This window comes from Falco peregrinus, chromosome 13 (genome assembly GCF_023634155.1).
Source record: "Falco peregrinus isolate bFalPer1 chromosome 13, bFalPer1.pri, whole genome shotgun sequence".
Classification (NCBI taxonomy): Eukaryota; Metazoa; Chordata; class Aves; order Falconiformes; family Falconidae; genus Falco; species Falco peregrinus.
In genome coordinates this window covers 15976150-16003598 of record NC_073733.1, presented here as the reverse complement: position 1 = coordinate 16003598, position 27449 = coordinate 15976150, and the positions used below count along the sequence as shown (strand labels likewise).

The window sequence follows — 27449 nt, the reverse complement described above, 5'->3', positions numbered from 1 at the left end:
CCTTTTTCTATACAAATGCATTTTATAAAGCTTTGATTAAAATTTAATAGGCTATGATTTGTCATGTGAAGTAATTTATAGTTATGTTTTATGATCTTTTAAAACCATTTACCAAACTAACTAACCACATACATGGAAGAAAACCTTCCAGATGAGAAGAAAAAATTGAAAAAACACAGCATACAGTATCAACATTAGATTATACCATTTTGTGTTAAAAACAGTTTTAACTACCCTTTTAAAGCAAAGTCAGATCATATTAGTAAACGCAGAAAGTAAAAAAACTAATGTAGTATTCGTTTTCAGTCTGTTTAATTAGGTGTAGCATCCTTTTTTCAGTTCTTATTTTACTTACCAGTGTTGGTGAATTCTGATCAGGCCAAAAAGATTCTGGGATTGGCCAGTGCCCAACAGGAACACCCGTTTTAGGGTTAGGCCGTACATAAATGAGTTTATGACAACTATGCCACGGTTGAGAAGCAAATGAATTGATGGGCCTGGATGAATCAACAAGTCCATCTAAAATTTAAACAAAGCAAAATAACAACAAAAAGGAAAAAAAAAAGCTACATGCATGCATTTGTCTCCTAGCAAAATTTCTGTATTGGCAACCAATAAGGTGTTTCATTACAATTGTTTCAAAGACATACAGATCTTTACATCAGTGGCTGAAAAAAACTATACATCCAAGTGTAGAACAGCGTCATCTGAGAAACAATGCTAACATTTGCCCGTATCTATCCTTCTGCTCCTGTGGCACAGACATGAGATAATTAGTGCAGCAAGGTATACTCACGTATTATAGAAAACACTATTTACTTAAGCTTAGTACTTTGACATAGATCTAATAGGCGACAGCAAGCCTATCGGGTTTAGTTCTGCTGCACCTGTGGAGACTGGTCACGTGCATTTACAGTCTTTCTACATCAGATGCAAAGCTCACGGACTGATGCTGCCATTAGTGGAAACAAAGTGGAGAAAAGTTTCATGGAGAAGTCAGATGCATCTTGCAGGAGCAGCTTTTGTCACATTTTTGATCAGGAAGAATTCAAATATCACTTAAAAACCACCACCTACTGGAACCAACCAGCATTTTCTCCCAGCCCACTGCAGCACAGACTCCCCACTGACAAAGAATTTTGTAGCAGTACAGATTCTGACCAGTAGTTTCCAAAGATTGCTCTTCAGAGCAAACATCACAGCAGAGATCACCTATTTAAAGAATCTTCATTTTGAAAAGATTTTATATTACTGTTTTTCCTTGCTTTAGGCAACTGGTCAATAATACTGTGGAAAACACCTTTCTGTTACGCATCAGTTTGGTTTCTCTGCATTATATCCACAATGATTTTTATAGCTTTGGTAAAGCCCATCGTATTTCTCTCTATTTTAGGACTTTCTCAATTACCGTAAAGATGGAAAGTCTCTCAGTGTTTTTATAGATGCACTTCCACAGTGCATCACCACTTAAATGTGACAAAAATAAATAAAATAAAAGAAACAACAAATGTCACCAATCATTTTGCCACACAGGAGTGCATTTAGGCCAACAGAGACACACGAATTTGCTGAGGTGCTGTCGTGCACCATGTTATAGGAAAGCCTTCCAATAAAACAACACTTAAATAAGCAAAAGGAGAAAAAATATATACAAGTAAGAAAAAGGTGATTCAAAAATGGAAGTGGGAATAAAGCTGGCTATGCTAGGATGGTCAGGGGGTCCTAAAAGCCATTATGTTTCTGACATTCCAGGAACATCTTCATTTCCTAAATATGAACTGGTCAGCTCCCTCTCCTTCCTTTCAAGCATGATGTCTGCAAATCATAAAAACTGCTCCACATTAAGAGTGCATTTTCCTTTTCCCTGTTATGCACTTTACTTACAGCTAGCATAATAATTCCTTGTTCTTTCCATGCAGTTTTTCACTTGTGGCTAACATTCAATTGAAGTTTACTGTGTTGTGATCAATTAGCAGAATGAAAGCATACAGAAAATTAAGCATTGAGATTACTTTAGAGTTGTTTAAGCATTTAAATACACTGGTCCTGGATTTAATTATTTTAAAACCAAGTTTTGACAATACCGTAATTCAAACTTTACTGCCTCCTGCAAACATTCACTTTCCTCAGCCCCACCCCCAAAGAGAGGTAGGAAGAGTGACAGGTGAGCTAGCAAGCAGGTAGATCATCCATACAAGTATGTGCAAACTTATGACACCATTTAACTTATCAAGGATCAAACTAACACTTTTAAAAATATAACGAAGATGAGACTAAACATAAATAAACAACACAGAACTACTCAAAAGCTATGAACAGCACATCCATTATGATGTGGGGTATTTAGATACCAGAACACTACCACTGAAGCATTTCTTATTAGAATGTATTAAGCATCTGATGCATCCTGTACACTACAGTGAGAAGCTGGTAGGAAGGACACTGAAGACACTTAAGGACATTTGCATGCATACAAAACATTTCTTCTTGAACATCAGGGGGAAAGAAAACCCAGTTACTATACCTTCTCCAATAGGAGCTGGATCTGGTCCTGACTTTTCAAAGTTAATAACAACTCCACTTTGGACTTTTTGAACTAGAGATTCTAAACATTGATTCAACATTCTTTGTGTCCGAACACAGTAAGAACGACCTATGCAAGAGATAAATTACACAGGGAAAACACAAAAGCAAGTTTTGAGTAATCTTAATAAAGGAAGATGTTTTATTACGTAAGTCACACTGCCAAGGCTTTCAGTTTTATCCAAAATAATAGCAATAAACTTTGTGTAAGTTTTATATAAAAGGCAACATACTTCTCAAATGCAATATAACCAAGAAAAAAAACCCACAAACCTGCTGAGCTTTCATTCATTAATAAAAGGCGCCATTAAGGCTAAATCAGGTTGGTTCAAGGCCAACTCTATAAAGGTACTTAAGAACAATTTCACCAAGTCTATGTCATATATCTGATTTTGTCTACCCAAACCTTACCAACTCCTATACATGCCCAAACTTCCCCCTGCCAAGCAACATTTTTTCTCAAGCACCAATTAAAAAAAAAAACAAAACCAACTGATCAACACATCAAGGAACAGGCTCCAGAATTAGTTCTTTTAAAATGAAATTCAGCCTATTAGCCCTGTAGCAGAATTAACATCTCAGTAATACTTGTCCCAGTCAGTTCAACATTTAAATAAAAAAATCTTGTGACTGAGCAAAGCCAGCCACTGGAAGGACAATCTAAGAGATTTTCCAGTCCCTCCTACTGGAGCATGCTCTCACATTTATAAGCTCTGAAACGGAAATACTGTTTTATTTTAAAGTTATCTTGTGATATTGGAAACCAAGCTCAAAAAGCACCACACAGATTCACATGGACACTGAGCAATTCAGATGGAGAAAACAGGCATAGGTGAATTTGAATCAAAGGAAAAGAAACATTTTAAGGCAAATGCCAAATATTAACCAAAACAAAGGAACACCCAGTTACCTCCTGTAACTTCACACATCTGTGTGATGGCAGATTCATCAGTAGGCACACTCCCAAGCTGCTCTGGTTCAGCAGATGCAGCTCCTGGCAAACGCAGCACTAGAGCAAACAGCCTTTGATCCCAACGAAATGGTTCTTTGGTTAGTTCACTTCCAGGCAAAGGAGAATTCAAGGGAAGATGAAGCTGATAAAAGAAGATTTAAGAATATTTTCAAGTATTTGCAAACTATGTAAAAACGTAATACCCAAATTCATTCATTCCTCTGTAAAGGACCCAATTTCTCTCCTATCCACTACTTTATCTGAAGTCTGGAAACCCACATGGGCTATGAATTTAAGCACTGGGTAATGACAGCATAGCTAGTTTCTGTTCTCCATAAAACAGGCTGATGAAGCAGAAGTACAATTAGCAGGAAAAAACAATTAATATTCATCTCAGCATAGCACCAACTTGCAAGATCATAACTTGAAAGAATGTAATGCAAGTTTACCTCCTCTTGAACTCCAGCCGTATTTGTCAGTTTGTTTCCGTCTGTGATGGTAATCAAAATAGATGGCTCCAAAAAGAATGGATTCCTTCCCTAGAGACAAAAAGCACAGGAATGCTAAGAGTAACTTTAATGCTCGGCTATAGACTTGTATTTTTGTCATTATAAAATAAACAGTAATATGAACAATCTTTCAAAATAACCCTGGAATTTTCTTTTCATGTGTGGAGCCAAACAGAACTGTACAAGATGTGCTACTCTGCACTCACACACCCATCCTAAAGACATTTGTAGAATTACGAGTTTTTTTCCTCCAGTAACAGTATGAAACCCCTCCAGCTCACAAAAGTGGCCTATAAATTGGTAGTAATACAGAGAACTCAGAAACTCAGTGGGGCAAAAGCAAAAGAACTGGACCCTTCAAACGTGAGAGGGGGGGAAGCCAGGACATTTAACTACAGATAATGTAAAAATCCAACATTAAAACATTTAAAAAAAAAAAAAAAACACTCAAAAACAAACTTGAACCACCAAACCCCCTCTCCCACTAGAATTTCAAGAAACATAGAAAAAGTAAAAAGACTGAAGACTACAAACAGATTTATTACCTGTCCATAGTTGTCTATTCCAGACACTAATCTATTGAGATTTAGCAAGTCAAATGATGACCTGAGTGCCTGACCAAGGGTTGTCAGTCCTGAAGCCTGCAGATTTTTCAGTTCATTCATAAACGTTGCGTGGTTTTCCTTCCATCCAGCCTATACATAAAACAAAAAAACCTTATTAGTTATTCTAGCAACAAGCTGAAATCAACTGCAAGTTATTTCCCCATCAAAAATTGTATTCCTGATTAATGGATACACTACATCATTCACATGCTACACACACCTAATCCACACATGCACAACTTGATGTGAAATATACAGTTAAGCCTATAACGGGAGGCTTGCAGAACACTCACTGTCGAGCAATTGAACAAATCTGCAAATACCTATCTCTTACATTGAAAACTGCCGTAGAGGTGATGCAATTAATAGAAGTATTTGGATTTGGCATGTGAATATTTTAGAAGAAAGTGTCAAATCTAGAAATCAGAAATGCAGCTGCCAAAGTAATAGCTAAGATACAAGCAGCACAATGTTGCTGCTTCTTCAAATAAACACCCATTCCCCTTTCATCCTCTCCTCCATAAATTGAGGCTAGAGGGAAAGAAAGGATGTATTTGCAACATGTACTAATGCAGGACTTAGAAATTTAACTGTTAAAAAGAAGAAAGGTAAAGCAGCAGTAGCAACAGTGACGGTCACCTTTGCCCCCTTGTCACAGCCTCCCCTTCCCACAATTTCCCTAAGTGGGAAGCATGCAAGCATATGAATTTAGTAGAAGGAATATAAAAACAATAAACACCACAACCAAAAAAAACCCCCATAATCAGCTATTTTTAGTATTACACGACTCTTGCTCAACTTTTCTTTTTTCTTGTACTTCCCCCCATCCCAGCCCTGCAGGCTCAGTTCATGCCTTTTAATGCGCTGTATCAAGCAACCTCTGTCACTTCTGCATTACAACTCCCCTGCCTTTCTCCTACCTCGGTATTTCAACTGCCAGCCTTCTAACCACACCCTTCTGTCCTTACTTCCCAACATAACATTTTCTATGGAGTAGTCGCAAACACCCCACGTAACGCAGAACCAAATCACTGTTTAGTGTCTCAGTATCACAGCTTGAAATTTTGGAGGTCTTGAAAAAAGTTATTGCTGACAAAGCCCGCAGACCGTTCAAAGGAACAGCAAAAAGCGATGAAGATGGATCAGTCCTACCAAGCACTCTGGATCCTATGGCAAGCAGGGCTTACACACATCAGCATCAGCTGTGATTCACATTTCTCTTAAAAGTGGTACAGTGCAGGGTCAGGAAGCTATTTTAGAAAACACTAGCTCACAGGAAATTGGAAGAGGACTTAAGCTGCCTCAACTAAGAGAAACAAAGCTTGAAAATCCCAGCTCTTCACTCAATTATCAGCCTTGCTATCACATCATACTCTCCAAACCATTCTTGCAGTAAGCGAGCAGTGAATACACCCAGGCTCCACGAGGAATCCTAATTACACACATGCAGAGAGAATCATTTCAGACAGTCTGACTTTTGCTGGGACAATCTCTGAGCAATACATCCTCCAGGGTGAAGCAGACTCTCTCCTCCCTGGAGCACTGGGTTCAGTAGCAATCACCCGCTGACTATGCCATGCTGTTCAAGGACCTGAAAGGACAGATTTTCCTGTACTTTTTAAATCACTATATCCCACTTCAGTACACACACTGTGGACTGTGCAGGTGGTCACAGGGTAGACAAGTTTAGAGCCCTAAATGAATACAGGAAAGGAATAGAAAGGAAGGACATGAGATGATCAATATCTGCTGCTGAGTTCTCAAGCCTGAGTTTTTCAGAATGAGGAATTATTATAAACAGGTACAAAAAAACCCCAGGTTTTGGTCAAGTTTAGCTCCCTGGACTAGTTCCTCAGGCTTTAGATTAGCACAAGAGAGACAGAAAACTCTGCAATGGAGTAAAGAACGAACACTTTCAGCAGGTCTGGCTTAGCTGTATCATCAAACTGCCCTTGAAGCTCAAAAGGAACAGTGTAGTTCGATCAGCCCGGTAATTCTTAATAAAACACCATCAACACCCACTCACAATGACAGCTTAACAAAATACAGCATCTCATCAACTGAGCCACAGACAACTCCCCACATGTGCTTTCAGCCTAAGGCAAGAACAAAGTGCAAACGCAGGGTCATTGTTTTGAAGTCAAAGTGATTTAATGATCTTTTTTCAGAGAAAAAAACCCACCAAATCCCAACAAGATCATCTGTGTTATCCTGAAAAAGTCTGTCTTAAAACAATTTAAGTGAACAACTGCAAAAGATGTTTTTGCATGAATTCTATGAACCCCTAGATGTAGGTAAAACTGCTTCATTTTGTCTGGTAAAAACACCTATCAAATGAGTTCAGCTCCTTGGGAATAGCCAGGCTACAGTTCAAATGGTGTTTTCCAGCAAAGACTGCTGTTTCAGTCACTTTGTTGGAAAAGCACATGGGGAAATAAAACATTTACAAAGGAAACTCTATTCCCAGCCTACAACTCTTGATTTGAATTCTAACGAATTTAAGAGTATTTCTTTGTAAAATAACCAGCAACAGTCTTCACTGATATTTGGAGATTCTGGTGCTCTCCCATCTAACAATGTTTGCTCAGCTTCCAACTCCTACTGTGTTTGATCTAGCTGCAGTGTGGTCAACTGCCTGCAAAACATGTTGCCATTTTTCCCATGCATAAAACTAAGCAAGCTGAAGGTATGAGGAACAGCTGATCACCACTGATCTGGCCTTCTAAGAAAACTACTTTTCATCTTCCAGCCTCTCACAGGATCTCTACAGATAAACCCTGAGGAGAGCCGCACCTTTTAAACAAACAGACTTAACACTGAAGAACAGCTCGTTAGAGAACAGCAGCAGCAAATGCAAGATTTCCTAATTCCATACCCAGTTTTAAAGGAAGGTACAATTAGCTGATGTACTACATTCTCTACCTTATACTCAAAACAACCTTCTTGAATTAAAAATACCGAAATCAATGACAAGAAGATCTACTTCCATAAAATGTTTTTTCCAGAAAGACTCAAGCCAATGTACATAATTCAACATGTATTTCAGGGACAGAAACTCCAGCCCCAAAGAACTCTGTATATTCTCCTCTCCATACATACAGTAGGATCGTTCTTAGAGCAAAATAAAAAGAATCAAGTATGTAACACAGAGCATATTCATGAGTTCAACAAAGCACTTTAAAGTGATTAAATAATTATCCTTCCTAAATTCAAATATTGCCACTAACGCTGCTTAGAAAAAGCACTGCTTTAATGTAGCACTGCTTCCACTTGCCAGCAGAAACAGTAACGACCAAAAAACCCCACCAACCAAAAAAACCCAACCAAAACCCCACAACCTTAGAGGACCAAATACAAACATATTCTGCAAAAACATGTATTCTCTACAGGTCAGTAATTAGTAAGTCAGAAGTAAACATTATGAACCAATTATAACATTGAGATTAATTTCTCATAATCTTCAATATTGCATTCCTACTTACTCACTTTTATGCCCAGAATTTATTAATAGCAAATCTGAGCAGCCTTTACCTTGCCATTATGTTACTAGCGTCTCCTTTGGTAATTTGTATGAACAAGTAATTTTAGTCTGTATCCACATACCAAAAGACCTTCAAACGTAGCGGGGGAAAAAAACAAGTATTATAAGCAAAAATCTCACCCTGTTTGCTTGTGCCAAGAACAGGCAAAAATGCACTGTCATTTAGCCGCCTGTGTTGACAACTGCAAGCTTTGGATACAATCCTATGAAACCCTGAGATCTGGAAGCAGCATACCACCTTCCAGCTCCTGGCTTCAGCTTTGCAAGCAAATCATACTGAAAAAAATTATGTACTTAAAAAGTAACATTTCTTTTTCTGATTAGACAAATCCATGCCCTGCTCTATTTCACCATACAGCTACAGAAACACTTCAGCTGCTTCAAGAAGCAGGCACAGTCAAAATAGCTGATTTTGGCAGCAAAATAGGCCCAGATTATGTAGCATTCAGACAAACACCAAGGTGAAAAATCTAGTGAAGAAGAGGTCTTATTTACACCAACCAGAACCAGGATTAACTGAACTTCAAAAGGAACAGAGCTGAGCAGCAAAAGAAAGTCTCAATTCAGAATCAGCTTAAGACGACCTTCACGATTTAAGAAAAACAACAGGAGATATCAGTTGCAAGGAGACAGGAAAAAGAACCTTGTAAAATGCTTGGGGAGGGGACACACAACATAACACCAGACACAGCCCACACTACCTTTATCACACAAAAGACAGCAATATCAAACTACAAGTAAAACATTACCAAGTTTTACGTATGTGTAACAAACGTGTTGTAATCTCAGCTACACTGGCTTAACTGTCATATTTACTGGTTTTATTGTAGTTTTTTTGGTTGGTCAGTTGTTGGTTTGTTGTTTGGTTTTTTTAAACTATACATTTCTGGGCAGCATGGTTGTTTCCAGCTATTTCTTAGCCTACAGGGGCAGACCCAGAAGCTGGGCATGAGAGCACAAGGTCCAAAGCAGAGTCTCCAGGTTTCACCAGCTCCATGAAATCCAGGGAGCTGGTGCTTTTGAGACTGCAAGTCTTCATCTTCAGTGCTTCTACAGGCAATGCCCAAAGATGGAGTTTATTGGCAAATGCCAGGCAATGCCAAAACTGTGCAGTTTGATGTCCAATGGATTGCTTACAGATCGGATTCAAAAAGTGTAACATTACTAAAAATAATCTTCCAAGTAAGAAGACAACCTGCAATCTAGCATGCCAATCACAACAGCCTTTATTACAGTAAGCACTCGGTATTTATTTAAACATACAGATTTTTAAAGTTCTGCTAATGTCTCCCTAAAAAGAAGAACTGCATTTCAGAAATTACAATTTCATTGAAGTATTTAAGTTGCTCAATAATTCAAGCCATTATTAAATGCACCCATCTTTGCAAAGTTGAGACTAGTTCAGGATAACACGCCTGTGGCATCCTAGGTTGTCAGTGACATCCGTTTGGAAAAAATAAGGCAAGAAAAAAATCCAGCTGCTGAAATCTGAAACTGTTCCTGCTATGGAATTTCCAAGTACTGTGGGAAGACAGTGAAACCAGCAGAGCATTTTGCCTTCCAAATAATCAGAACAGATAATTTTTACGTTGTATTATTCTTTTGGACTCCCTACATTGCAAGAGGCTGCTTCTCAAATACCAAAATACCTTCACCCCCTCTGCAATCTCCTGAACGCAGCCCCAGCATTGCTCAGTGGGTTCTGCAGCAGGGAATACCTGCTATGTAACTTAAGAGCTTCCCCTACCCCAGCTTCAGCAACTTTGGAAGAGGAATTCTAGCAAACACAAAGACTATCTTGATCACCCCAGTTTTGTTATGGCAAAACTTAGCAAAGGGGAGAGGAGGAGAGGTCCTGGGACCACGTGTCTCCCTGCCCCATAAAGGATGGGATAACGCTGCTTGGCAGTACAGAACAGCCAGTGCCCACTCTACCCTCATGTTTTATTTGATGTTCAGAGATTTAGTAGTTGGAAATAACACACAGTAGAAGAAAGGTACTGACTATGCTATAAACATTGTGTACATTTTTATTTAACACTTAGAAGTCCTAAAATAATTCAACATCATACAACCTATATCACCTACTAATTTACCCTCACAAATTTTTGTCTGCACTGTGCAAATGGGGCAGAAGGAATAGCTCTAAGAGATACTTACAGATACTGACTCCCTTCCACATCCTCATGAATGCCACTTTTGAGGCAACAGAGCTCTCAGGTTCTGCCTGTAGCTCAGCTGCAGAGTAACTCTTCTCTCATTTCAGTACCTATGCTCTCTAGTTACTTTTATGCAACATACCAGCCCTGTCACTGCACAATATCAAACAGCCTTTAGTAAAGAAACTCACAAGATCAATTCTTTTTTGTTCTTGGCACAGGACAGCATCACAACACCCACCTCTGAGATAGGAGATTAGCATACCTTCAGCACAGAATGATACTGGCACACAAGCCTGAAATCAGCTTATCATGGGGGCAGTACTGAACACAATGAGCCAGCTCGCATCGAGGCTGTACTGTCCTGGATTTGGAGGACTAGTGCTGGTGGGGGCACATCAGCAGATCTTAATGGTCTGATGCAAAGCTTGCAGGAAGAGGAGGAAGGTTTGATGGGACCAAGCCTGCTGCGTGCAATTGCTATCACTGTGTTAGGCTCTCCAGCACACTGTAAATCATTTCTATTAGTTCTATTCCCCACTCTTCCAGCCTCCTCTTGCCTTAGATAAGGGTTTGAATCACAGACAGCTTCTACCTCTATACTTCACTGGAACAAAGCAAGATTGTTTTGGCAATCTTTTTGGCAAAGGGCAAGGATGGATGAAAAGACAAATACATCTTCGTTAGCAAGCCAGGGTAGACTATCTTTAGACTTTCACATAGAAATCTCGTTTTCCAGAACAGGGAACAGAGTTTCAGGGTAAAAATTAAGACATGAACCTGCTGCAGGCACAACAAAAACAAGCCCTGATCGCTCAAGCAGCGTATACCTATACACTGCTATTTACTATGAGACCAGCCTCACAAAAACCCACCTTCTCAGTTCTCTCATCTGAGGAGTATTTTAATGGAGAGTCAACTCACAGGTTTCCTAAATAAGCCCACACAGCTTTCAAGTACACTGAAGAGTCTACAAAAGCATCTCTTGGTCCTCCTTACATTACAGCTAGCGACCAACAGACTACCATTTTAAGGCTAAAGGGTTGTGAACAGCAAGCTAAGTGTTTCTTCCTGTGAAGTTATTTCTGCTGGGTTTGTAGGATGCATAAACCAAAACCTAGTGGTCAAGCACTGCTTTAAATCCAGCGTGGACTTCTTAATAAAAAAAATATTAATTTTTTAAAAAACACTTGCTTAAGTCCTAGTCACATAAAGTTACGTAAGTTTAATATATGTAAAACATCTCCAAGAGAACAGAGAAGCATGAACTGCTTTAATACATCTTTAGAAAAAATACATTTTTTTTAAAAATAAAGACATTGAGTAGATTGTTCCTTTAATCCCACACAGCTGATATATTTTGACACCAGATTTTACCAGAAAGCTGTTACTTTGCTTGTCCACCATCTCCATCTACTTCCAAGCACCACAATTCTTCCCTTTTCTCTGGGACAGAGTACGTACCTCGGTAACAAACACAGAATCCCTCCTCCCCTCACCCACATTGTATTTCCCTACACAACTGGAAACGGCTTTAGTGCAAGGAAAAATGTGTCATGCACTGGCTACCTTTAGGCCAGCAAGCAGTACAGCACAAACAAGGCAGTTGTTTCTGAGGAGATGACAGCCATACAGCTGCATTTCCATATGGCGGCATTTCAGGGGGTTTACTTCACAAGAACTGTTCTATAGTCCTGTAGACTCAGCACTGCAGCTGGGGCGCTTCTTCCACTTTTACTTCATCTGAAAGCAATCCAGTTCTGACACTCCAAGGCAGGTCTGCAGGGTGAACTCAGGTGCACAGGAGAGCCCCTTCAACTGCCCATTTCTAAGCTGAACTCTCCTGTAGGTGCACCAAAGATTATTTCATTATAAATGAAAAATAGACTAGACCAGCTTGTTTTCTAAAGCATGTATTAGTGACCAAGATCAGAACTGCATTCTAGTCCATTATGTGCCAGTTGTTACGGACAGGCCATCAGTTACATCAATTACCTTGTATAGAAAAGAAGTATTTCCCCATGATACCTCAAAGAACAAACAAACAATCACACACTTAAGAAACAACCTTGGTCAAACCACATCATGTGATTCACTGTCCTTTTAAGATAAATTCAACATTAAAAAAAGATACAGAAATGCTTTTTCATCAAGAAGAATTCAAGATGTTCCTGTAGGAACAACTCACGGTATCCATGCAAAACACTAGTAGAGAGGTTCTTTAACTCCAGTTATGAAAGTAGTACTGAGGCCTCCTGTTAGTATTAGCATTTATACAGAAGCAGTACCTTCTCCTGTTAGAGACGTCTAACAGATGCTGCATGAACAACTCAAAGCTGGAAACTGTGCTTGGCATCAAGTGATAATAATAATCAATGCCAAGCAAGGAAGAAAAAAGCCTACTCTACCTTTTTATTTATTACCTGCTGCTCCTCCTTTAATCAGTCTCTGGATTTAGCTTTTTGGTCAACAATATTTCATGTGTTTTGACAGCTACTCTCACCACACTTCTTGCTGCACAAAGATGAAAGAACTACACATGAAGAAAGGGAAGTATAAACGCCAAAGAGATCACTTTATCACCTTGATCCAAAAAGCATTTTTTATTAAAATAAAGGAACACTATCCAGTTAAAAAAACACCTATTTCTGAGAAACACTCAACAAACTAGAGTATTTCAGTACAGAGTTGAAGTAGAACAAACTATGTTTCACAGAATAGCTTAATGGAGAGGCAACACAGATGTAATCATACAATCCTACAAGCTCTAGTACAGCAAGCAAAACAAGAGGCTATGGGCTTCTGTTCAGAAACATAGCAGTCATTTTAGAAATACCATCACAGGCGCATCTAAAACAAACACTGTAGAGAGGACAACCATTGAAACATGGAGGTTTCAATCAAAAAAATCCACATTTACCCACAGCACCCATTGCTCTTCCAGACTATCAAACATGCTCCCCAATGCCATTCAGCCCCCAGCTCTGTCCTTTGCCTGGTCCCTTCCTACTCTCAGCACAGCTGAAAAAATTGCAAGAAATAAAGGCAAGACCTAAGAGGTTACAAAATTTGGGCTATCAGGACAAGGTATTCTTCATGGCACATTTTTTTTGGGGAATTGAGTGGAAGAGAATTATTGATGATCTCTTCGCTTTACAGCCCAGAGCTGAGATGACACAGCATGATCCACACTCATTTTGAAAACTGTCACATTCCTCCCTGCTCCTTCCAAAAGCACATCACACAACTAGTGCAGCGCACCAAAGCACTACATATATTACAAGTTTACTTTGAATCTCAAGAACGTAACGAATCTAGAGGGGGTCATCTAATCAACAAATGTCCTTAATTCATGTCTGAAATGCTATCCAAGGAACTGCTGGAGGGGAAAAGAAAAAAAAAAATATGACAGACTTCAGAGCACAAATTCAAATACTCACTGAAGGAACACAAATTGAGAAATTTTTTTTATTTATATTATTATTTAGCCTAGCAAATAACATCCATTTCACCTTCAAACCTGATACAGCAAAAATATGTTGGCGGAGTTGGTACCATAGTTGTAGTCAGTTTTGCATTTTTAGAGGAGGGTAAGTCACATCTTTCCTCTAGAGCTGGCCCGTTCAAAAATGACGATTCTGAGCTTCAGCTCTTTTGATTAAAGAGACACCCACTGCCTCACTCTACCCCACAGCATCCTGCATCCTTCTTCATGCTGGCCCAAGACAGTGCCCATGCGCGTCCCCAGAGCTTGCTGGCTGCCTGCCGCCCAGCAGGACCAGCCCTGCTCCAGCCCAGGCTGCCCACCACGTCCCCAGCCGGTGAGCAACACCATCACGACACTTGGCAGCAGCAAAGGGCACCAAGTGTTCTGGTTCAACAGATGTAGATTTTCCCACAAAGCAGTCTAACTTTTTTTTTTCACCCCTTCTCTTTTCTTTTTGTTAACAAAAACTTATTAGCTCTACCACTAACATGCTATGAAGACCAATACTAATGCATTATTCCCACTTACAAGCAAAGCATAGCAACACCAGCTTAACTACACTGTAGATCTTTGTTTTCGGTCAAATTAGTTGTTCAACAACATCCACCTTATGAAAATGTGTATTTTTTTAAATGCTATTTTACACTTCAAAGAGTTTAAAAACATCTATGAAAACACAAGCAAATCAACAATCATCTTCATCTTTAAAAAGCAAAATTAAGGTGTTCTGGAGTGTTGATTTTGTAGCCTAGGATAATTATTTAACACATCTAGTGATGCTTTTGCTGGAGAGTCTGCATAGGAGCCCAAGCAAAGACTCATAATAACAGGGTAAAATGTGAGATTGGCCCTTTAGTTGCAAAAAGGAAAAATATAGAGTAAGGGGGGGGGGGGGAAAAGCTATTTAAAAGAAAATAAGGCTCTGGTTTACTCATCTGGTAGTAAGTAGTTCTCAAGTTTCAGAGATTCTTGTAAATGCCAGATCCTACATGAAAAGAAACCGTGTCTTTCAAATACTCTGCAGAGTGAATATATAGACCAATGCAAGTCTATGGGCACCTTACTAAAATCTTAACCCTACAACATGCTCCTTACAGCTGATGTCAATTAGTACACAACTACTTTCTGACTATTCTAAAATTAGCAAGAAAAATGCAAAGCAAAAGATTTCTTTAAATTAGTAGATTTCTTTAAATTAGTACTTGCTATACTTTTTTTGGAGGGGGCAGAAATGTAAGAGTTACATACTACGTGGTACACTAAGAATAAAGTTCAAGAAGGAAGAAAAAATGCCAAGACTCTACATTCACAAGAGTGAATTACTTAACAATCTGCATTTAAATTCAGAACAGCAGCAACTGTTCTTTCAATTGATTTTTTTTGTAGTCTACGTTATTAAATAAAATCAGGGATACAAGCATTCAAAATATAGCAAGCGAAGAAGAGAATCACTGAAGACTAGAGACATCCAGAATCTTCTCACAGGGCCCTTGGACTTGGCACTGCTCTTCCCTCCAAAAGCACTGATCTCCAGAAGACAAGTCACACAGTACAGAAATTACTTTCTCCCATTTAATTCCAACAGTCTGAAGTATGAAAACACTGTAGGAGACAGCACAAAGTTTTGTCTTTCCTTGTTCACAATAAGCTCAGAACACCACTCTTGCACCATTGCAGCAAATCAGGTATTTCTGGCAAGCTGTTTTGAAAAATACGCAAGTGTGAACATTGTAGAAGTGTCTGCAACCTTCAGCACCTTTTTCCATTGTTCCAGTGTGAGACAATCTGCACTTAACACGATGTTAGTTTTTCACAAAGCTTAAAAAGAATAAATGCCCATTTTCAAGATATCACAGAAATATTTTGGGCATATTTTTAGCTACACCACAAAACCAGGTTACAAGGCCTAGGCCTTCTGTAAATATCAACAAAAAAGAAGCCTTTAAAAAAAAAAAAACCAACAAACATGTGAAACTCAAATAGTAAACGCACAAAAGGGGAGGAGGCAGCCAATAAAGATTATACATGACAGGAACCACCAACTTCACAAAGCACCTTTCTTCTTATGGAACATCTCACTACAAAAATACAACCAGGGAGGATCCAGCCCAACTGTTTAATTCCACATTTTAAGCTTCTATTTTTAAAATAAAAGCGACCTTTGCACTGAGGATGAGTTAAGCCTCTTAGTGCAAACATATCTACTTTTGTCTAGTTTATCCTGTAGTCTTAAGGGCTTACATCTTTGAATGTGTCCAAGATCAAATAAAGAACCAAATAAAAAGATGAAAAAAATAAATGGCCACAACAAATGGCTATGAACAACAGATATTGGTTTCCATTCAAAGCCTCTGGCATCTCATCAATAGTACAAAGCAGCAACCCACTTCAGATGAAAAAGCAAGCTTTTAGTTTGTAGGTTCCTGTAGAAACAGAACAAGTTAAAATATCTTCATTAAGAATTAGTCTAGCAACACAGACTCTCCCTTCCCATGAAGACAGGTTGCAGGTGAAAGCACAAGTTCAAGTATTTAACTAACTTCAAAAACCAATGATAAAAGTGACAGTCAACCAGAGTTCAGCTGATCACATTTATGATTAAGTTAATTTCTGAACTGCCCTTCCATTTAAAATAGATTCCTTTCAGAACCTTAATCACCTCTTTGCAATTTTTAAAGAGAAAGGTACATTACCATGTACAAAATCTCTCACTATAGCGCTTTCTCCTCATCACACCCCTGGCTGCAAAAGGCCATTTACTACAACTCACAAACAAAAGGCAGACAGCAAGCAGCAGTCACTCAGGACAGGGAGAAAGAAGTAAGACTAGCATGCTTATGAATGTTTAAAAGCATTTTAACATGCTTTGCACTTACTCAATATGTTGTCTCTCAAGAAAGGCAACGTGCTTTTTAAAGGATGCTCTCTATTGGAATTCTTTTAGTACCTTTATAAGCTAAAAGGAGCTACAATACTGTATTGCATGCTTGCTACAGGGATGCCAACCGATAATTCTCAAGTTTGTAGTAAAATAGGGGTTTTTTTTTCAGATTACGAGACATGCGCTACAGTATATAAAATAAAACCTACCACATGCATCAACAAGAACCGTTTAACTATCTGGCCTTGCCTATCCAACTCAAAAATAGATGCTTAATGGGAAAAAAAAATATCTTTTTGCATGCATGCACACAGAGCACACACCATTCAAAAACTTAAGTGATAAGGCAGTTAAATAGAAAAGAGCACGTAAAATATGTTTGGTGGGGGATTCTTGAACAGTATTAAATGCATTTTGTCGTAAAAAAAGAACTAGACAATTAGGACTTGCATGAGTGCTTCTTAAACAATTAAGTGACTTCTGTTTCTTGTCTTAAATTCATTGTGTTTAGTAGAGGAAGAGCAATTGTTGGCTTTAACCTGCCAGTAGCTTATGCTGAAAGTCAGGCTTCCCAAAATGCACAAATTCCATGACAAAGCGCAAACCAAGCACAGTGGAAGATGTTACTGCAGGACTGGAGGAGAGGTGTGCTTAGTACTTACAGGCAATGGAAGCTGTTAAGTGTTCAGAAAAACAAAAACATTGCTATTACTGTCTCAAAATCTGTACAGTGGTAAAACAGTAATGGCTTGCTCCTTCTACTAAAGAAATACAGAACATAGCCTCCTGAATTAGTTATCAAGAATAGACACTGTGTATCCTATCTACACTTAAATCCACTTCTTCAGTACTATATGCTGCAGGGTTTTTTTAGTTTGTTTGGGGTGGGGGGGGTGGGGGAGTGTCCTTCCAACAATGCTTGGCTAGTGGGTTCACTTAGTTTGTACACTATTTACAGCATATCTGAAGAGAAAGACAGGCCTCTCCCATTTACCTCAGCTTTCTTTCCCTTTTGCACCTCTCTGATAACAGCTTCCCTCCTGCCCCTGCAGCTGTTATCTACCTCGCACCAAACAATTCTGCCTGCATAACTCACTACCAACTTGTAAACCTCCAACCGTATTTCCAGCTGTTCATACATCCTTTTCCACAGCGTAGGTCAGACCACCAAGTACTTGCATTTGCCAAAAGCCAGACCTTTTGCATATAAAACCGATGGGTTTTTGGTGTCTCAAGGTTCCTGTAAAAGTTTAAATTACTCCTGGATTTGCTACAGGTTAGCTTAGGTATTCCTCCGGTTTTCTTCCTTGACAGAAGTTAGAACACACACAAATGCATTTCCTATCACCTCAGGCAGCCTACATGATCTCTGCCTCAAACTCAACAGGTTTCACAGTTGGGTTTCTCTTTCTCCCTGCAGCTCAGGGTCAGAAGCTCCAAACTAATTTCTGGAAGAAACAGACAAATAGATCTCACATCTCTGTTTTGCAGCACAGTCCATTCATTTGCCACCTCCCTTTGCAGAGTCAGTGGTAACTGGGTACATTCTACACCAGCACAGCTTCTATGTGAAAGCAGAATTAAACAATGCAGGCAAAAGCTTTTGTGCCACTAAAAAGAAAAGGTAGTAGTCTCTCACCGAGTTTGACCTTATGGACTCCCAGTTTTGAAGCACTATTTTAGTACCATAAATGAACAGGTTATCCTCATATTAAGTACTCTTTGACAGATGCTTAAAAGAACCTTCTACAAATGCCTATTCCAGTGTCTAAAGTATCCCAATCCAACACCAAAATCAAACGTCATTGAGCTGCTACGCCTTATGAGAATTTTAGGAAAACAGAAGAGGTTGCTCAGAGCCCATCACAAAGGGCTGCTTCCACAAGACAGCTCTTTAGCACTGAAACATAGGTTCAGACTAGCAGGGAACAGCAACAGAACTGGAAGGCATCCTATCTATCAGCCCCAGCTTGCATTTCTCAAACAGTGAAGTGTTTCACACAAACTGTATTAAGTATTTTGAGCTACTTTTCAGACAGCTACGTACATATTTCTGCACTCAAATTCAGGGAGCCTATTTTTATAGTGTAGTCACAAGTGACTCTTGAATTCAGTATAACATCACAGAAAGAGGAAAAGACATGTCATTTCAGATTCAGCAGAGTAAGTTAAGTTCTTTAAGTCTGACTCGTGGTCAGATCATTTATGAAGATCATACTACAGAATCTCACAAAAACATAGAACAAAAGCCTTATTTCTGTGATCCTACCATAAATAATATTCCTCAAGCACTGAGGAAAGGCCATGTCACTGCCAACAGTCAGGTATCAGTCACAAGTGAACAGGGCAGTCCAGTTAATCAATAACTGCACACGAGACTACCATTGTTGCTTTTTCGCCTGGGCCTGAACTAGCCATTTGCAGCACAAATCCACAAGCAGACCACAAACTGGAGGATGTGAGGTTTAACAAAAATCAAGAAGTAAAAAAAAAAAAAAAAGGCGCCAAACCTTGCTTTCCTTTTTAAAAAATCCTTTTAAGTAGAGATTTTTGGAATAAGCTCCATTTACAAAGAAATCTAGGTAGATCCTGCTGAAAGCTCACTCCGCCTTTTCTGCATCACTGGAAAACAGGAAAAGCTTGGGGCGAGGGGGCAGATGAGAAGACTCTTCTCTTCTCCCTGTATTTCTGCTGTAGCACCACAACTTCAGGGAAAAAAAGATAACATTAAATGCCTTAAGATTCTGTCCATTTATACTGTAGCATATGCTTCGGTGTAGAGAAACACGTAGATCTGATAAAGGGAAAAAACGCAGCTAAGAATGCTAAAAGTTTACATGACTTCAAAAAAAGCAACTGGGTGAATACATAGAAGAAGCCACAGAAGGCCCTTACTGACATACCACCCCTCAGCAAGGGTCTCTGAACCACAAACTGTGGGAGCCTGGGAAAGTGCTCTGCAGAACTCTCAGTAATGCGCTTGGCCTGTTTTCACCCTCCTTCCTAGGCAGTCGGAATCAGCTATGTTTTACAGCAAGGGATGACAAGGGTGGGACCAGCACACAGGGCTTGGAGGTACCACAACACCAGGTCAAAGCACAGATGGGATGGAGCAAGCTCCGAGTTCTAGCAGTCCCTGTATGTGAAGTCTTCAAAACAAGGACATACCAGGTACCGTATTAATTGAATCAGATAATGCATTTATCTCAGCTAGAAGGCCAAGAATTTCAAATACTGTGCCAGACAGCAAGCAACCCATTTTTCTCACCCAAGAGAACTGGATACACACAGAATAGATTCCTTCAATACCTACATTTAAGCTCTAGTGCTTTAATTGTATTAGACACCTGCCACATGCTACTGGTTACAAAGGAGTTTTACTATAGGTATCATTAGCCTCCCAAGTGTGCCACATAACCAAAATCAGAACAGACTGGCTCACTTCATTGTTGCTAACATGCCACTAGCCTGTGACAGACTCACTTGACAGCATCGTATTACAATTTTAATCCAAACACAGTGGAAGAAAAACACACTATAAACATTAGGCTGAGCATTCCTCACGAGTTAACATATTATTTTTCCTTCCTATTCCATAAAGTGAGAGTCTGACCCAACATTCAGCAGAAATTACATTATCTTTCCATTGACCTATACAGGATCACATCATTTGACAACTACAGATTTATATGTTTCATAACATGCTCTTAAAATATTAAATATTTGTCTCTTATCGGAGTGTATTTTGGAAGCAAATTAAGAGTTATAAATGGCTGCATCATAATTACTGTCACAAATCATTATCTATACATTACGTAACAAACAGGAGCAAAACAGCTGACAAGGTTCCAGAGGCATTTGCTGCGGGAGTGGAACCGAGATTCCTACCATCCCCATCTCCCTGTCCCCACCTCCCCAGGGCAGCACCCTGCCTCCTCTTTAGACACATGGCACCAGTTCCTTGCAGAGCCACACTACAAACTCAGAGACTAAATAGTCCCATTTTTAAAAAGCAGCACAAACAGAAAGCTATAGTTAATTAAAACACAAGCAACAGGTCTCGTAAATAATTTCAAACCCTCTATACTAAGGAGAGTTCCAAAAACATCACCTTGCATGTATTTTTAGGAAATCATTTGTGCAACAGCGGGATCCTTTCACTTAGCACAATACTACCATATGCATGATGTTTTCTTGAGATATTCTTGCTCATCAAAAGTGCACCAGTGCTGTTAATTTAAAATACTTTAAGGCTACACGTAAACAAATTCTGAAACAAAAAAAAAATTCACTCATCTCACAGTTACTCCTGATCCAAGCTGAAGTTCCCATAATACCTCTACCTCCCAGGAGGTCTCAACTCCATACAAGATTATTACCCTCAGTTGCTTCACTGGTAACCTAAAGAACTATCTGTGAGGTTATATAATTTAATTAGTGTAAATCATGAAGAAAAAAAAGACATTAAAGCAGCCACTAACCAAAACCTTACTGCACTTACTTGGAAAGCAGATTTGCAAAACACATTCACTTGTCAAGTTTCTTTTCTCCTTCTCTAAATCAATCAAGAGAGATTAAGTGTCTGACTATAGCAGCGTTAGCAAAGAAACTAAACTTTATTTATTTTACAAGCATCTTTTGTAAAACATACAGAATATAGCCTAGATCAGAAAGTTTTCCTGGCCTAACTGTGGTTGTTAGAAAACACACGAGGAGCATCAAAAATACCAGTAAAAGGTCTTGAGAACATGTCTTCAAACAGGGGAAGAAATCATGCTGTTGCTGTAAAGCTTTGTCTGCTCTAGTAAGAGACACGATGACAGCCTAACCACACTAGTTTAAGCCATGAAGTCTTTACATAATAGTTCAACTGGAGTTGTAATCATAATTATTATAAATTTATTTGTTGGAGCCACAGCCTGTTCCTACACAAGTTACTAAGTTTTGAAAAAATATTTTAAGACTGTTTAAGATCAGATTTAAAAAAATCGGTATGCTAAAGATCGAAAAATAAATTCATAAGAAATGATGCTACCAAGTTACAAGAACTACAATACTTTTTTTTTTTCCCCTTGACCATTTACTGTATGTTAAACAAGATTGAATACTTTGATGGGTATCACACAGTCCCATTTATTTCAATTACTATTTACTAAAACTGGGAACACAGTCAGATGCTCATTAGTACATTAGAACGTACACAGATGCTCATTAAACGTAAGGATCTTCCTCAGCAAATCTGAGTACGTATGTGGTAATAACCTGTAGCATTACCACACACACTGCCAGCAGAAGAGTTTGGGGTTTTTTTTATTAAATCACCAGTATGCTTGCTGTCACTGCAGTGGAAAGGTTTCCTTCTCAAATGTAATACAGGTATACTTGCAAAATACCCAACACAAAACTAGGAGAAAAACCCCTTACAAATGTACAGTTCACACTGGGATAACAAAGATTTGGGTTTTGCATCCAGCCAGAAACATGGATGGGGGAAAGGATGCGTGTATTATGTCTAAAAAACCTCTCTCCTAGGCAGACCTAGGCTTTTTGACAGACAGCAGGTTTCTGTAACTCAAGAAGGATGGTTTCAGCTCACAGAAATAAGATTACTTCCACACCTTCTACCAAGGAAACAAAAGTTGCAGTAGCAAACAGTAAATACTGACTCACTAAATCACTCCTGTCACTTTGGAAAGCAGGCTGTACATTTTAGCTCTGTAAATATATTGCTGATGAAAGGAGCCAAGATTCATAGTTCCTGATAATTAAGTTTCCTCATTATCAAAGATGTCAATAGACAGCAGCAGTCAGCACGCTTACTTTTAAAAGTTCTTCTCTTCCATAAGTTTTAGCTGGGGGATCTACAGAGGGCTCTCTTTTCTTCTCTGGGATGACCAGCAAGGAATTTTTTTTACACAAAACTCTTCGGCCCTGGCAGTACGGGCACAAGGCCCGGCGGTTACAACAACTACTGTCTTAGTCGTGGCAAACACAGCCCTAACCCAGGAGTGTTCAGGAAGGTTCTAAAGCTCCCACAGCGATGATGTTTCCTGTGGCACACTTTATTTGAATGTTTTAGATGAACGTTTCTACCAGCAAGTTGAAGGCTACGGTATAAGGGACACAGCGCCCCGATGTTTTTCTGCTCTTGGCATAACCTGTGGCGCAGTGGCCGTGACAAATGGCATGGGCCTGCCTGCCTCAGGGCCGAGGCGGGAGAAGCCAGCCCGGGCCCCCCGGGCCGCCACGGCCCCGCAGCGAGGTGCCCACCCGAGCCGCGGCCACGGGCCCCTCACGCCAAAGCGGTGCAGGAGGGAGGGGGCAGCCCCAGCGTCGCCGCTTCTCCTCGCCGCGCACAGGCGGCAAACGGCGCCGGGCGCCTCCGTCCCGCGGGCGGAGCGGCGGGAGGTCCCGCGGATGTCAGGAGGGCGCTACCTCCCGCCGTGCCCCCGCAGCCCGGCCGGGACACCCCCACCCAACGGCTGCGAGAGGGCCGGGACCCGCGGCAGAGGCCCGAGGCGAGGCGCGGCCCCCGCCGGAGCCACCGCCTCACGGGAGGCGGTCGAGAAACGGCCGGGAAGGCGGAGCGGGGCCGGCCGCCCGCCTCCCTCGCCACGCCGGGGCGGTGAATCACGCTCCCGTCCGTCTCCTCCCCCCCCCTCCTCCATCTCAGCAGCGCCCTCAGCCTCTCTCCTCCATACAAAAGCAAAATGTCCGCCATCTTCACAGGCTGCTGCTGCCGCCGCCGGGCCGGACGGGGCTGCGCCGCGCCGCCGCCACGCCAAGGGCGGCCCCGCGGCGGGGCCGGGGCGGCCGCGGGGGTTCCGGGGTGGCCGCGGGGGGGTTATTACCTTGATGCAATAGGGCGGCTCGTCGAAGGTAACCAGCATGTACCTGTCGCCGCGGCTGGCCGGGTCCCGGGCCCGCAGCTGCGGAGAGAGCGGAGAGAAGCGGCGTGAGCGGGCGAAGGGGGCGACCGGGGCGGCGGCGGCGGCGGCCCCCCCCGGCCACGCACTCACCTTCATGAAGATCTCCACGGCGCCCTTGGCGATGTCCAGGTAGCTGGTGCCCAGATACGCCCGCTGGTTCATGGAGGCGGACGTGTCTATGAGGAAGAGGAGGATCGGCATGGTCCAGGCAGAGCCCCGGCCCGCCGGGCACCCCGCGGGGAGGAGGGAGGGGGGGGAGCGGCTCACTCGCTCCCCCTGGCCGGCCGGCCGCCTGTCCGTCCGCCCGCCCTCCCCGGCTCGGCTCCGGCTGCGGCCGCTGCGGCTCGGTACTGAGCTGCCTGTGTTCGCCGAGACTCAACTTCTCTTCCCTGAGCTTCCACCAGCACCATGTGACCAGCGCGCACGCCATTGGCTGCCAATTATACCGACATTTGCATATTCATGGCGGAGCGGGGGAGCGGGGAGGCGGCGGGGTGACGAGGGACGCGGGAGGCGCCGCCACCGGACCCCTGCGCGCGCGCGCGCGCCGCACCTGTCACCCCGCCCCGCCCCTCTGCGGGGCTCCCCGCCCCGCGCCCCAGGGGCGCCCCGCCCCGCGGGCTGCCCACGGCGGTCGGCGGCACCGCCGCCTCCCCACAGACCCCCGCCCCCCGCCCGCCCAGGTGACCGGCCGGTCCCTGCGGCTGAGTCACCGCGCGGCCGCCCTCTGGCCGGGCCGATGCCTCACACCTGCCCGCCGCGGCCCAGCATCGCCGCCCGCACAGCCCTCGACGACCGAGGAGCCCTGCTGTGGCTGAGGGGAGCGGGCAGGAGCCGCAGGCTGGCCCTGGGGGAGCGAGCAACGCAGCTCGGCTAATCACCCGGTGATATAATCCCTCCGGTTCTGCTCTTTCAGAGGTTTCAGTTAAGCACTAAATCCTCAGCCCTCCACGTGAGGTAACGGCCATCTTCAGGGGCCGCAGCAGAGCGGCGTGTCACACACAGCACCTGCGGCAGGGCCGGGTGGCAACAAATTAACTGTGGCAACGCTTTTTGAAAAGACATAAAGCCCTGGGCAACTTCCTCCCGCTCAGGTGAACACGCACCAGAAAAATAAAAAAGTTTTAGCCTGAAAGGAGGGATCAAAGTGTCCTCAGGAAAAAAAATGGAGGCCTGAGCCTTGGAGCAGGCTGGGACGGGACAGGCCCCTGCCCTGCACAGGCCCGAGCAGCTACTGGTGACTGTAACTGGATAAGTGGAATGAGACTGAGGAAATATTTAGCACTATGCCTGCTCGTGAATGCTTGTTTGCTTCCAGGATCGAATCCAAAAAACACAAAAGCAGCGCTGTCAATATGAATCTTAGTTTAAAACAATAATTAAGAAACCGATAGTATTTTCCAACGTTTTTACGCTCCAGAGGCTTTTTCTGCTGATTTTGTTTGCCATTCGTTTGAACAACAAGCAAAGAGGCAGTTTCAGTTTTCACTCCCGTTTTTGTGAAGCATTTGGACGATACTAGTGTTTCACAACACCACAGGTGAGTTCTAAAATCCCCATTACAAAGCATTACAAAATACGAATGTTTGTGAAGAGATCATTACCCATCTTGATCAAACTATCTGGAGATATAAATTCATTTAGTTCAGAGATGTACTTGTCCCTTTTGTCACCGAAAAAACCCCAACATCTGAATCTAAGACAGTGACAAGTCTATATAGGTTTCAGAAATAAGTTTTCTTTTCAAAAATCATAACATCTGCAAATATTTTTCATCTAACATTATCAAATTATTTCATTTTAGTGAACCAAAAGTGGATAAATTAATAGCTGAAAAGCAGCTTATTTTGAAAACAGATAGTATCAAACTTGGAGGCTCCATTGTGTTACCCAGGCCTCCCTTGGTTGTGTATGTGTGAGTGCAACTGTGATCAAGGTTTCTGAATTTTAACAATCATGTAAGAAATGCCAGGAGGGATAAACCGATACATATTTTTACGCAAGTGATTAGTGCACATGAATAGAGCCAGACTGAAAGAAATGAGATTTGAATCTCTATAGATAAGGCAAAAATGTAGATACCATATTTTTGTACAGATGCATGGTAGTCTGGAAAGACAACTCCTCAATAGGAGTAGATTTGCTAAGGGGTGAATGGAAACTAAACTATTGGTAGAAGATGCCAGCTAATACCACTAGGTCCCAGCACCGAGAACTTGATGAGGCCACCTATGCATTTCTCTCGCATCAGCCAGCTGAGATCAGAGACTAACTTCTGACTCCAGCTGACCTCAGCCAATTCAAACTGGCAACCTAGAGGCCCTGCATCGTACAGTGTTCTCAAGTCAGACTATATGAAATGCTAAGCAATTAGAAGTTCATACCCTCACCCTTTTTTTTTTTTTTTTTTTTTATTTCAGACTGCCAGATACCTAAAAGCCGCTTCTCTCGCATTCAAGCATAGTGTTTAAAGGTCAAGATGAAACTCTCTTGTTCCCCATTTCAGAGGCTGACCTTTCCAAGGGCAGCAGCAGGCAAGGTTTACATACTCTCCCCCTTTCTCTGCTGAAGATTTTGGCTTTTGAAGCCTGTTCCTGCTGGACACCACAAGAGCTGAAATCTAGCAATTTTCTGGATACAATGCAAGACATTTTTTTAGTTTAATGAGACTCTTTTTATTCCTGAAAGTAACAGACACCATGGTTGCTAATGTGTATGAATGCAGCTAGAGTGAGTGGTTCTTTGCTGTTCCACCATACAATTGGTGTTTGCAGTGCTGACTACCTGGCAGCCTATGGCAGCAGATATTTGTGACATCTATAAAATTCAATTTTTTCTTGGGTTTTAATTGAAATTATGCTCATCTACATTTCTTCAAGTGCAATAGTTAAAGGAATTGTTTCTATGGGGAAATTAATCAGAACAACTACTGCAGATTAAGCTCTCCTATAATTAAATATTTTGAAATAGGTCCTGCGTAGATATTCTATCCCACAGCAAAAAGGAACATAATTCAGGAAAAATAATTTCAATTTCCAGCCAAACAGATCAGTGATATTTTTCCGTGTTCTGCTGATAAGTTATTATTTTCCTGTTTCTTGTCCTAACACAGCTCAACATCTGAGCTGTTCCTCTAAAAGGATTTTAGTTCTGACAGTCTGTCTTTCTTAACACTTTTATATTGCTTCATCTGGTTTTGGTTGGGTTGTTTGGTTTTTTTTCATCACCTAGCTACTTTCTGACCTGAACAAGTAATGTGTCTCTGAGACACTAGCCATGCTCCTTTAGGCACTGAAGGAGGTCAGCTTTGGCACCGATTAGCCATCTGAATTTGGGGCACACTTGATACCTTAGTCAGAAATTATCTACTCAAAATCTGGGATCAACAGCTAAACCCTTCAAACCTCCCTCTGCTTCTGTGGCTCCCTATCTTGGTCTTGTAATACAGCTGTTCTGATTACTTTCCTGTTTGATTTAAAAGGCTTCAAGCCAGAGCAAAAATGGTCACTGCTAAATTACTATAAAAATACTGATTAATCCATCCCGTGAGCTGGGAGGTATTATCCCTATCATACAAAAAAGGGCCTGCCACCAGAGCGAAGGAATTTGCTTGGCACCACACAAGATACAATCTTCAGTAACACAGTGAGAGTTCAGAAGTGTTTAGCTCTTTGCCAGCCACAGATCTATACTGTCCCTTTCTGAAAGATAAAATCCCCTGTTTACATGAGTAATTTGCGTACAGCTGAACTCCAGTATGAAAGATATGAAATTGTGCTAAATAATATCTCCTTCTCAGCTCC

At 41.5% G+C, this 27449-nt stretch overlaps 1 protein-coding gene across 6 annotated transcripts in view; it reads right to left on the bottom strand.

Annotated features, from left to right (window-relative positions):
- LOC101912202 (integrator complex subunit 6-like) overlaps positions 1 to 23997 on the bottom strand; it is a 41828-nt gene extending 17831 nt beyond the window's left edge. For 4 of the 6 annotated variants that reach the window (XR_008749652.1, XR_008749651.1, XM_055817893.1 and 1 more), the window contains exons 1-7: positions 23737 to 23995; positions 23569 to 23646; positions 4590 to 4739; positions 3985 to 4074; positions 3494 to 3677; positions 2525 to 2653; positions 356 to 519 (exon numbers count right to left, since the gene is read on the bottom strand). Coding sequence is in view for 4 of the 6 variants with exons in the window: in XM_055817893.1 (XP_055673868.1) it covers positions 356 to 519; positions 2525 to 2653; positions 3494 to 3677; positions 3985 to 4074; positions 4590 to 4739; positions 23569 to 23646; positions 23737 to 23847 (906 nt within the window). In the remaining 2 variants the exon portion in view is untranslated. Of the gene's footprint in view, positions 1 to 355; positions 520 to 2524; positions 2654 to 3493; positions 3678 to 3984; positions 4075 to 4589; positions 4740 to 23568; positions 23647 to 23736 lie in introns of all 6 variants that reach the window. The other 2 variants (XM_055817896.1, XM_055817897.1) reach the window with 1 other exon arrangement.
- Between the last annotated feature and the right edge of the window lie 3452 nt (positions 23998 to 27449).